This window comes from Salvelinus fontinalis, chromosome 13, assembly GCF_029448725.1.
Source record: "Salvelinus fontinalis isolate EN_2023a chromosome 13, ASM2944872v1, whole genome shotgun sequence".
Taxonomy (NCBI): domain Eukaryota; kingdom Metazoa; phylum Chordata; class Actinopteri; order Salmoniformes; family Salmonidae; genus Salvelinus; species Salvelinus fontinalis.
The window spans coordinates 54,306,046-54,319,467 of NC_074677.1; the positions used below are offsets into that span (position 1 = coordinate 54,306,046).

Here is a 13,422-nt window from a genome sequence, read left to right on the forward strand (position 1 = left end):
CAAGGTTTCCTGGTAACAGGAGGAGGTTTTTACCAAGAGTACTTTAATAGCATAACAAGAAGGCCATCTATAGGAACTACTGGTTAGCACAAAGCATTGAGAGGAAATCAGCCATACAGTCGCAGCTAGCCAGACTGACAAGCAGAAGGGCGTCAGGCAAGCGAGCTGACACACCATATTGGACCACCAGAAAGTTAATTAAATCAACGTCCATGAACATATTGTAGCCAAATTGAGAAACTTTGAATTATTCATGGACGAGTTGAATGCAGGATTTGTTTGCGTTCTCTGGATGATGTAGCTAATACGAACTGACATACAACAGTTCATATGTAGACAATACTCTTCCAATAAGCTTTATCAATGACATCTTTAGGTTTACCTCTTTTTAAAAGAAACAAACCGAAAACAAGAAAATAGAAACTGCTAAACATTGTCTTAAGCGAGATTCTGCTTGATTAAGAGGTGTGCTATCAACTGTCCATATGGGCTTTGATATTAATGTCAGACATAAACAGTTACTTTAATAAAGCTGTTACCTGTACATGATAATTTACTGTTTGGCTTCAGACAGGAATAAATGTAGCTTTGCTGATCAAAGTATTCATCCGGACGCCATGGCAACGGGTTGTTTTTTCAGTCAAAGAATTGACAATTACAGCTCAGTGTGGGAGACTAAAGCACTGTGCTCTGGCCGTCACTGGCTCTAACAGTCTCGCAATACGCTACAATACGCTACTTCCTTTCTCTGTTGCTAGCTAGCCAACACAGGCATTCATTTCAGGGCCAAACACCTTCACAAACTAAGCGACATAATGACATGGTTTCCTCCTGTTGACTGCCAATTACTGAGCTGAAATAGTTTGAATGGAGTCGAAACCATCACACCTATTACTGATACTTACCATCAAACCTTTGGTGTACTAGCAACATAGAAAGTGGTTCAAATCATGAACGAAGCAGCTTTTATGGACATTTGCATTTCATGTAGATGTAGATATCCATACATGTTTCTGTACTCTTGACTGTGTATTGTATCAATTCCTCTGGGTGTCTACCATATGATTCGCATCACACAGTGTGTGCACAATATGACCTAAAATGAATGATTTTTTTTTTAACGAGGCATGGGTAAAGGACAGCTGAGAACTGGTGTGTGTACTTAGTTGAAACAACCCAGCTTCACATGCTGTGGCTGTCCGTTCACATTTGTGTACACTTTTGACCAGGGATGAAAGTAAGGCGATACGTTACGGTAAGGCGTGCTGGCAAAATAAATAGTGGGGGTAACGCCGTACCCGTCAAAACGTTAGCCTATCACAATTAATAGGCTACAACATGCCGCAAAAACTAGAGGCAATTTCACCATTACTGCATGTCAGTGGCATTAAAAACTTGAAAGTTGACTGGGAACCAGTTGGTATACGCTCCAAATGGTGTGGTTTGTGGAGAACACATACATTTTGTTAAAGCGGAGACGAGTGACGAGAGGCGCGTGGATAAGGCGTGACAGAGACCGAGGCGCACGTGGACAACAGTGGGCGAGTCAATTCAGGCTACAATTGGAGCCCTAATGACAATCACAGAATGCAATTACAATACATGTAGGTGTTTTGGAACTGATGTCTCTTTCCATTCATCAAATTGAGGGTGCGCAGTGTTGGGGTTTGGATGCTGAAATGATTTAGTGAGTGAATGAATGTAGCCACAAGGAGCACCTTTGTTAGGTGATTGTTTGACAATCAGATGAAAACGTCACGACTGGTTGTGTTTATAGCACATTGTAAAAGGCATAGGTGTGTCAAAGGGAAGCTAAGCTTTCCCTAAAGTAAATTGAATTAAATCGCCAAAATCTATATAGCCTAATTAGCTTACTCCTGTATATAGATAAATAAACAAAAACATTCAAAATCGGCCACTACAGTACACCAGAAACCTTGATTTGGCCACAGGATCACTAACTTCTTTAAAAAAAAATGTTTTTACTTGTTTTACATCGCAGAGCCTGCAATTTTGGTAGCAAGCGCAGCAAATACCAAATAGGTGATTGTTGAGTTGCGACTGTCAATGAAAAGCAGAGAGACCCAGCCAGGTATATCGCAATATTTTAAAATACAAATTGCAGAAAAACTGCTTGGAAAGCAAATGGCTATTGCTGTAAAGAGATGACAATGAAAATACTTTAATCTCTTTAAGTTATCAAAATTCTTAGGTTACGGTTCGCTCAATAAAGCTATCTTATTGGCACCAGCGGAGAACATTGTGCATATTCACTGGGTCACTGCCACTTTTGTTTATTTTTGGACAATCATTTCCTCCTCCAGGTTAGACAGACGTCATATTGTGTTTGTGTCTCCACTCTTCGTGGGCCAATTATATGGATCAGACAACATCGTTTGTATTGATCTGTTTGTCAGTGTCAGCAGAGTATGCTACCCTGTCATTTTTGTAGTATTAACACAATTGTGTAAGCGCGCTTGGGTGTCCCATACCGGTAAGAAATGAAATATACTTTCACCCCTGCTTTTGACCTACCATTACTTTGGGATCCTGGCACAATGACTCGTCTGCTAACTGTGAGGTCATTTTGCTAATAGTGAAAGAGCAGTGTGGGGTTTCTGCTACTGATGCACAAACAGGATGTAGTCATTGTACTAAAATTCTATTTAACCTTGTTTGTTTCTATTTAGCCATGGTTTCTTGAGACTGCATAGAGTATATAGAAAGTATTCAAAATGGCTGTTTTGAGTGGATGGAGTAGGCGTTGAAGGATAACCACATTTGACAGTTTTTTTCTTCTCTCTATGCAGCCGAATCATTGCAATCTGGTAAGATGGCATGCCTTTTATTTGACAGTTAATAGCAGTGACGTTTTTTAATTATGTTGAATGTATTCTGACAATGCCTGCCCCATTTCTGCAGTGAGAATTGCATAAACATTTGGGTAATTATGAAAACATGGCATACTCTGACTGTCTTACAATGGATCTGCACTTTAAATCCTTGTCATACAAGGGCATGTTTGCTTATTTACGAGCCCAGTAGAACATTTCAGTGAGTCTGAACCTCCCTCTCAGTGAAGGCTACACCGTGAACACCTTGAAAAGAGACAGACCTTTTCTGAAATATCTACTTTTTAAGCATTGTCTCTTCCATCGGACCATAGCGAATGGTTGGTAGTGGAGTTTGTACTATTTGTTTTGCAAGACAGAGATGTACCTCTAAATATGTCTAAGTTTGCCAGACCATTTCTTGTGAGTGGGTGCAATAGTACAGAAAGGCATTGACACAATTGTATGTGTCTGATAATGAGAGGACAGGACAGGAAATGAGGCGTGGGTGGCACAAATCACAGAAACATTGCTAGAGGCAATAGGCTATGCTTTCTTTTTTTTTTGTCATCTGTTTTTTATTACATCAACAACTACCATGACCTGCACTAGTCATTACACGCAAGGCGTTTCCTGATGCCATGGCTTTTCACTTGACATGGCTTTCATCTGTGAGTTGTGCTGCTGCTGGATACCAAATGAGGTGTAGCAAAGATGGGAGAGTTTCCAACCTCAACTCAAATTAGCAATGGTCATCAAAATTGTTTAAAAGGTTTTAAAAACAATGCCAATAAGTGCAATAGTTGGACAATGGATGAAGATATTCCAAACGTGTTATTTTATTTGAATACGTCAGATATTGACTGAATAATAGCACGTAACAGAGTTCAGGGATTTTGATTTGAAAATAGGTATTCAATTTATTGTCAAATTTCACTCATACAATATATACATTTTCTAATGGTGTCAGGTATTTTTTTGTTCAAATTATATTGGCCTAATTTGCATAAACACACCGGGTGTATTTGCATATATGAATACATTAACATAACAGGGTGGGACAGGGCTGAAACCACACAACTTGCTCTGTCTAGGAGGCCTACCTGCACTGTCTAGACTGCCTCATTAATTACTGTTGTTGTCACGTTCTGTTGCATAATTCAACAAGTGTGTCAATAGCAGGATACCCTCGGATTAAAAATCAACAAGCTTAGCTCCAGATTACACCTGTCTATACATACTTTACATTGTTTGCCTGATAAAACAATACCACTAAAATCCGAGTGTTCATTTTGGGAAGTTGCTTTCATTTCAGCGCATCAAATTCGTAAACCCCTTAACTGTATTATATTAATACTTTTCCAATTCCACAAAAAATGTACACCCATCAAAATAAAGTTATTTTTCGTCTCTTTCTTGTGGTGTAAGTGTCGAGACGATGCGTTAAATCCCTGATGAAGAGTTAGCATTCTTGGACATGCAATGGAAAGACAACATATTCCATTGAGTCCATTTGTGTTTGACTGGTCATTGCAAACATTTCCGCGGTCGTAACAGGAAAAAAACGACAGGCACAAGCAAGATAATGAAAAAGTTGCAGGATTAAAATGAAAGCAAGATTTAAAAATGGATTAAACTGAATACAAAATAATCTTTCCTATCTACACACAGTACCCCATAATGACAGAGTGAACGTAATATGCAACAATTTCAACGGTTTTACTGAGTTACAGTTCATATAAGGAAATCAGTCAATTAAAAAAAAATCATTAGGCTCTAATCTATGCATTTCACATGACTGTGCAGGGCCGCATCCATGGGTGGGCCTGGGAGGGCTGTCCGGGTGGCTGGTCTCAGACAATCCCATCGGTGAAGATGTGGAGGACCTGGTCTGGCGTGGTTACACCTGGTCTGTGGTAGTGAGACCGGTTGGGCGGACTGCCAAATTCCCAAAAACGACATTGGAGGTTGCTTATGGTAGAGAAATGAACATTCAGTTATCGGGCAACAGCTTTGGCGGACTTTCCTGCAGTCAGCATGCCAATTGCACACTCCCTCAACTTGAGACATCTGTGGCACTGTGTTGTTTGACAAAGCTGCACATTTTAGTGGCCTTTTGCCCCGCCTTGTGCTGGGGACAATAAGCTTGTTTAATCAGCTTCTTGATATGCCACACCTGTCAGGTGGATGGATTATCTTGGCAAAGGAGAAATGCTCACTGACAGGGATGAGGACATCCCGGCCAGCCAAACCCTCCCCTAGCCCGGATGGTGCTGGGCCAATTGTGCGCCGCTTCATGGGTCTCCCGGTCGCGGCCGGCTGTGACACAGCCCGGGATCGAACCCGGGTCTGTAGTGACCGCTGCGCCACTCAGGAGGCCCCATTTGTAGAAACACCTTTGACAGCAATTACAGCTGTGAGTATTTCTGGGTAAGTCTCTAAGAGCTTTCCACATCTGGATTGTTCAACATCTGCCCATTTCTTTTATTTTTTTATTCTTCAAGCTCTGTGAAATTGGTTGTTGATCATTACTAGACAACAATTTTTAGATCCTTGCCATAGACTTTCAAGTAGATTTAAGTCAAAACTGTAACTCGGTCACTAAGTAACATTCACTATCTTCTTGGTAAGCAACTACAGTGTAGATTTGGCCTTGTGTTTTAGGTTTACCTCTAGGATTTTGCCTGTCATTTCGTTTCTTTTTTATCCTGAGAAACTCCCCTGCCCAACAATTACAATCATACCCATAACATGATGCAGCCACCACTATGCTTGAAAATATGGAGTGTGGTACTCAGTAATGTGATGTATTGGATTTGCCCCAAACATAACACTTTGGATTCAGGGCAAAACATTTATTGATTTTGCCATATATTTCATAGTACTACTTTAGTGCCTTTAGGATGCATGTTTTGAAAAAAAAAAAAAAAATCTGTAAAGGCTTATGTCTTTTCACTCTGTCAGTTGGGTTAGTATTGTGGAGTAACTACAATGTTGTTGATCTATCCTCAGTTTTCTATATCAAAGCTATTAAACTCTGTAACTGTTTTAAAGTCACAATTGGCCTCATGGTGAAATCCCTGAGCCGTTTCACTCCTCTCCGGTAACTGCGTTAATTAGTAAAAATGTCAAAAAACATGGTTCCACTTTGACATTATGGGGTATTGTGTGTAGGGCAGTGACACAAAATCTATATTTAATCAACTTTAAATTCATGCTGTAACACAACAAAATGTGGAAAACGTGGAAAAACACTTTTGAAGGCACTGTAAGGAACAAACACCGAAAAGACAGATCCTCAGGTGGGCGGGGCATGTGCGTTGCTACTCAAATGCATTACAGTTTATTGCATAGATACACCCTGTGGAGCTGTATTCCCTTTAAGCAAGCAACCCTTCCTACAAGGTTGGCTAAAGTTGCCATTGATAATGGGTACAGTATTATCTACTATGTCTGGGATCTGACCCAAGAACCATGCTAACCGACCGGCAGTAACATTTCTGATGTTGCCAGGGAGATGCACTGTACCTGCAGGTGGTTTTTCCAGTGAGATCAAAGCAGGTCATGTGATGTCTGTCTGTCTGTCTCTAGCTGGGTCAGTTGGATACTTGCCAGGGGATTTCACTCATACTTTCTTTTGTTGCTGATAGCTCTTGTCTTTATGTAGCTCGGCTAATTTTTTCCAGGCAGATTATAATAGAAGCACCTCAAAGTCAGGTTAAAATGGTTGCCACTTAACTTTATCCTTCTTTTCAATTACCATTTAAAGAGATTAGAATAAGTCTTCGATATATGTTATAGGTGGTAAACGTGTCAGTTATCATTATGAGTTATGGTAGCGAGTCTCCGGGCCACAGCATAGTAGCAGATAAGCTGCATACAGATTCCATTCTCTGGGCCTTTTAGAGCGTTGGTCACATGGTGGTCCCCCACAGCTAGCAGTTTAGGCATGGTAGCATCACCATTTGTATATTCTGACACCTTAATGCACCCATTAAGAAACTGACGGTTAAAACTGCTTAATCCCTGTGGATTGATGAGGAATCTTAAAAACTGTATGGTTGAGTGGGACAAGGTAAAAGGAATGGCAAATGAGTCTGGCTGCACAGCCAATTGGCAAATGTACAGTAAATTGAGTCATCATGTGACTAAATTTAACAAAAAATAAGAAACTGTGCTACGAAGCAAAGATAAATTATATAAAAGATAATAGTAAAATCTTTGGAGTACCTTATTACATTTTGGGCAAAAAGGCAAACTCAGCTCCATCCTTCATTGAATCAGATGGCTCATTCATCACAAAACCCTCTGAAATTTCCAACTACTTTAATTACTTTTCTACTTGCAAGATTATAAAATCGTAGACATGACATGCCAACAACAAACTCTGAACCTTCTTATCCATGCACAACAGACCAAATAATAAAAGTGAGGAAGAGGTGAAAGAAATGATTGCTTTCTATCAATCATGGCAAACCACCTGGTACTGACAACTTGGATGGAAAATTACTGTGGATGGTAGTGGATGATATTGCCACTCCTTAAATTTAAGCCTACAGGAAAGTTTGTGCCCTCAAGCCTGGAGGGCTTGAACCAAAAGTCATTTCGCTACACAAGAATAGCAAATCACCCTTTATGGGTTCAAAAAGCTGACTAATCAGCCTGCTACCAACCTTTTAGTAAACTTTTGAAAATGTTGTTTGTGTTTGACTGGATGAAATGCTATTTCACAGTAAACAAACTAATAACAGACTTTCAGCAAGCTTATAGGGAAGGAGACTCAACATGTACGGCACTGACACAAACGACTAATGATTGGCTGAAAGAAATTGATAATAAGAAGATTGTGAGAGCTGTTTAGTTAGACTTCAGTGAAGCTTTTGACATCACCGATCATAATCTGCTGTTGAAAAAAACTTATGTATTATGACTCTGCCATATCTTAGATTGAGATCTACCTATCTAACAGAACACAGGGTTTTCTTTAATGGAAGCCTCGCTAATGTAAACCAGGTAGAGTGTGGTATACCTCAAGGCAGCTGTCTTGGTACTTTACTGTTGTCTATTTTACCACCACTAGCCTTGAGTAAAGCCTGTGTGTTTATGTACGCTGATGACTAAACATTATACACATCAGCTACCACAGCAAGTAATCACAGCAACCCGTAACACTAAAACCGCCTGGCCTTTCAGCACTCACTAGAGAATATAGAGAACTTTGCCGGGCATCCCCTTTAGCATACACATCAGATGCATATCAACCTTGGGCACCAAGTCTTGATAGATAGTGCATAAACAATTGTGAAGCATGAAGAAATGTTAATGGAAATATATGCATGTAACAATATAACAATAGTTATTTGTTTAGATAGTCAAGGATATGTTTTGTATAATTCTACAAAGTCCTAGTGAAAAATGTAGCTCTAAAACCAATTGGACACTTCCAGCCAATGAGGCATCAATATTCTAACAGTCTAATAAATACTTTTAATTTATGCTATCGGAAGAATAATCATTTGGTTGTATTTAAACAGTTCTTAAGTAACAATAGAAAACAAAAAAACTATCTTCAAATAACATGAAATCATTTTCATTAGTTCATGTTACTCTAGACTATAAATCAAAACTTGGCAGGTCTAAATAAAAATGGTGGGAAAAAAAATGTAATTTTTTTAATAAGAAAACAGAATAGCATATTTTAAGTTTATTATGTTACTAGTTTTTGCATAGTAGCCAGAGAAATGCTGCGCGAGTGGACATGTGCTGAACGCATGGACAGCGCAGATATTCTTGGAAAAAGTTACATTTGGAAATAGAGCTGAAACTCTTGAATTTTGAGTTATTTTACAAAGGTAAGTGTCATATAAACCTCAGAAAAGGCTCTTTCTGATACTAGATAGAAATCAAAGCTTATCACAGCTTATTTTTACAAAGTAAAACGGAAAAGAAAATGATATCGACCCGCAAGGCGTGCGGTCACATTATTTGTTATTAACATGAACGCCAACGCTGATAAATAGGCATAACACAAACTTATCATTACACTATTGTCTTTCTAAATTAAATTAACCTCTTATCATTCATTATCGTTCATTCAGTTCGACCTAATTTAAATACAATTGTGAAGTAACATGCACAATTATTGCCCATTCATCCATTTGTCATTCAGTGGGGAGAGAGAGACTCATTAGCGCCTGACTGGGTATCAACGTTCTACAGCACATTCTCTTGGCGGGTTAAGTTAGGAATAGGTGTGAAAGAATCAGCTAGAAAAGGCTCTAAATTTCTGTTTGCTCATTTGTCCGAATTTAAAAATGACAACGTAAAATGCAAACATTAAGGAAAAGTGAGGTAAGGAGCAGGACGTAGCTTTTTTTTAGTGGGTGTTTTTATTTATTTACTAAATCAAACGCCAGTAGCCGTTATGCCTATGGCGGTTCTAGTGTTAACAAAGAGCTGCAGTCAGTTTTAGAATGGGTGGCTAGTCATAAGCTATTCCTATATCAAAAACTAAAAGCATTGTATTCGGGAATAATCACTCGCTAAACCCCAAACCTCATCTAAATCTTGCAATGAATAATGTGGCAATTGAGCAAGTTGAGGAGAGCAAACTGCTTGGTATCACCCAAGATTGTAAGGTCCTAGTTTTGTCACACCTGACTACTTGTTTCGGTCGGATGTGTTGTTTTGTACATGTTTGGACCCCAGGCTACCTTGGCAGCAACTAATGGGAATCCTAATGAAATACTATTTTAATCTGAAACGTACACATCCTGCCTTGTAGCTCTGAGGTGTATACTGTAGGTCCTGAATGTCAGCGCTGCAGGACTTTTACCAGTATGGACAGACAAAAAAGTGTTGCTGCCAATTTCCTTTGGCATTCTGACAATAAAAATAGTGATGGAGTAAGTCTGTTTAGTGCAACGGGGCGAGGGCAGGGATTTGAGTTAGAGAAAGAGTGTAAGGGAGGTCGGCGGGAGGCTTTGGTTTCTGAGCCTTTCACTTTTAACTCGACAATAAAACTTTGTGCTGCTTTTAGGAAAACTGTGATGTACAGTATTGGTTGTGCACAGGCCTGCTTTCCCTGGTGAGTTTCATACATGTTGACAAGATGGGTTTCATATAGCCAGGATATACCTGATGTATATCAACATTGTCCCACTCCATTTCTTCTAGGCACTCAAAATACTTTACATTTCAAATCAGTTGAAACCTTGATTGATTTAGTCATCTGGTGCCAATTATTTCCAGCAATTATTCTCAGTATTTGCTCATGTTATGTGTCATTAGCCTGCTGTGTGTGTGTGTGTGTGTGTGTGTGTGTGTGTGTGTGTGTGTGTGTGTGTGTGTGTGTGTGTGTGTGGCCTTGATTAATAAAAAGATAACTTTTAATTGAATGTAGGCCTGTGGGCATGATTAAGGGGACTAGTGATTAATCATATCAGTAAGCCAGAGATAACTGAACAACTGCTGCTGCTGCTGGTGTACATACTACTTGTCTGAATGGGGGATGGGAGTGGTATGGAAGTGGTATTAATTAAATCGACCTCCTCTACCCCCAATATGGTTGGAGTCAGTGGTATGAGAGAGGCTCTGTATTGACTATGGGGGGAAAATCACATCTAATACCGCCAGGAATGTTTTTTGGTTAAACTAGCGATTATTTCTTTAGAATCTAGTTTGATTTTGGTCTGTGAGGTAATTACTACAGCATATCATTTCCATACTCCCTGTCGTATGCATTAATAGCTTTAGCAAACGACCACATTCAGTCCCAAAAAATTGGATATGGTTTGGATTATCATAATTCATTAATTTGATGTGTGGCATCATTACAGGGCGGTTCAGTTTAGAGGAGATCATCAACTGATATTAAAATACATAATTTACCTAACCAAATGAATCCGTAGTCATTTTGTTTTTCCACTCTCGACAGTGAATCTACTGCTAATCTGTAGCTAAGTAAATAAAACCACTTTGATACATACACACAACAAAGTGAATAACTCAGACCTCCGACTCCATTCATAATCCCACGTTGTCGAATGGCTTTTCAATCAGTTTGAGGGAGCACATGGGGTCCTTCACATGGCCTTGGCATTAGAGAGAAGAAGAAAGGGAGAGGAGAAGAGAAAAAAGAGGGCTCAGGTTTTGAAGAGTGACAGCTTACTTTACAGTCAGGTTTTCATTGTTATCCTGCACTCTCAGCAGTCACAGGCGCGTGCACACACACACAGGCACACACACACACACACAGGCACACACACACACACACACACACACACACACAGGCGCGTGCACACACACACAGGCCCACACACACATTATTTCTCAAACTCATTATTTTTCACTTGTGAGTTTAGGTATGCAACTGCCTCCTTAATTTGTGAGATCTCTTCTCTGATTGTGAAACGGGCCTGCTAAGTTCGACACAACTGCAGTCGTGCAATCTGATGCGTAAGCAATACTGTACATTTCCCTTTTGTCTTTTTAATGTATTTTTACCATGTGTCTCTGGGTTTGTTTTCTTCGTTAAATATCGCCCCCGCCCTATTAAGGCGTATGTAGAGCTAACTCAAACCCCGAGAGAGCCTGCAAAGACTTCTCCTACTCCACCATTTCATCTCCTACAGCATTTTTCTTCTAACACCATTGTACAAAAGGATAAGCGCCAACATGTTGGTGCGATTCAGCTGCTATATGTGTTTGTGTGGGCTGAAAGTGATCATTTGACCTATGAGTGCATTTGTGTAGGGTACATTTTTCAGGCTCTGCTCAACTCCGTCATTGTTGAAGTGTGTCTTTTTTTTCCCCAAGTGGTGAAAGTCACAGTCGGAACAGATGGTGGGGATGGAATCTAATATCAGCACAATGAGACGTCCTCACTGTGGGGTTCAGGAGACCCTGAGGTTCACTCCCATGTGGATGTAATAAATTAGGTAGGCGTGCCTCCAGTAGATGCATAGATAGAAAGCAAGATACAGTATGCGTTCTTTTGAAGAATCATTTTTCATATTGTTTACTGCAAAGTTAGAACTTAGAAGTAAAATATAGTACTGTTGACAAATGTACTTTTAGAGCTAAGGAAGATATAGAAGTCCTTGTGTTTGACTTTTTTTTTCTCACCATTGTCAATGTTGCAATATGAAAGGTCATACTAGAATTTGAGGTCAAAACATTAATGCCTTCCATTTAATGGTGTACGTCATCATGGGATGAGAAGGTAGAATGGAACTCTGAATGAGGAAAGCACAGCTGTTCCCTTGAGACGGACAGTCAATGGAAGTCAATGGAACTCTCCTGTAGCTCTTTTCCCATTATAGTGTGTCAATTAGACGTATGACCTCTATCCTGCAACTACCCTTTTCCACCAGGTGTATGTGACAGTCTTTATTCCATTTGACATTTTTGTCACTTAGCAGACACGCCTATCTAGAGAAACTTACAGTTAGTGCATTCATCTTAAGTTAGCTAGGTGGGACAACCACATAGCTACTTTATTGGGGGAAAAATAGATATCAGCAAAGTTAGACATACATTAGAGCAGTGGTTCCCAAACTTTTTATAGTCCCGTTCCCCTTCAAACATTCAACCTCCAGCTGGGTACCCCCTCTAGCACTAGGATCAGCGCACTCTCAAATGTTGTTTTTTTGCCATCATCGTAAGCCTGCCACACACACACTATACGATACACTTATTAAACATAAGAATGAGTGTGTGTTTTTGTCACCTCCCGGCTCATGGGTAGTGACAAAGAGGTCTCATAGGACCAGGGCACAAATAATAATATAATAAATCAATATTTTTGCGCTTTATTTAACCATCTTACATATAAAACTTTATTTGTTAATCAAACATTGTGAATAACTCACCAAAGGTTAATGAGAAGGATGTGCTTGAAAGGATGCACAATGTTGGGTTGTATTGGAGAGAGTCTGTCTTAAATCATTTTCCACACACAGTCTGTGCCTGTATTTGGTTTTCATGCTAGTGAGGGCCGAGAATCCACTCTCACATAGGTATGTGGTTGCAAAGGGCATCAATGTCTTAACAGCGCAATTTGCCAAAGCAGGATACTCTGAGCGCAGCCCAATCCAGAAATCTGGCAGTGGCTTCTGATTAAATTACATTTTCACAGAACCGCTTGTTGCAATTTCGATGAGGCTCTCTTGTTCAGATATCGGTAAGTGGACTGGAGGCAGGGCATGAAAGGGATAACAAATCCAGTTGTTTGTGTCATCCGATTTTGGAAAGTACCTTTGTAATTGCGCACCCAACTCACTTAGGTGTTTCGCCATATCACATTTGACACACAGAAAATCATACGATGATGGAAAGACCTGTGTGTTGTCCTTGTTAATGCAGACAGAGAAGAGCTCCAACTTCTTAATCATAGCCTCAATTTTGTCCCGCACATTGAATATAGTTGCAGAGTGTCCCTGTAATCCTAGATTCAGATCATTCAGGCAAGAAAAAACATCACCCAGATAGGCCAGTCGTGTGAGAAACTCGTCATCATGCAAGCGGTCAGACAAGTGAAAATTATGGTCAGTAAAGATAACTTTAAGCTCATCTCTCAATTCAAAAATAC

At 39.8% G+C, this 13,422-nt stretch overlaps 1 protein-coding gene across 6 annotated transcripts in view; it reads left to right on the forward strand.

Annotated features, from left to right (window-relative positions):
* Positions 1-13,422, forward strand: part of nrxn2a (neurexin 2a) — a 337,271-nt gene that overhangs the window by 117,650 nt on the left and 206,199 nt on the right. For 5 of the 6 annotated variants that reach the window (XM_055943517.1, XM_055943522.1, XM_055943519.1 and 2 more), the window contains one exon: positions 2,811-2,828. The exons of the other annotated variant lie outside the window; for it this stretch is intronic. In XM_055943517.1, coding sequence (XP_055799492.1) covers positions 2,811-2,828 — 18 coding nt within the window. The remainder of the gene's footprint in view (positions 1-2,810; positions 2,829-13,422) is intronic. 6 annotated transcript variants of the gene reach the window in all.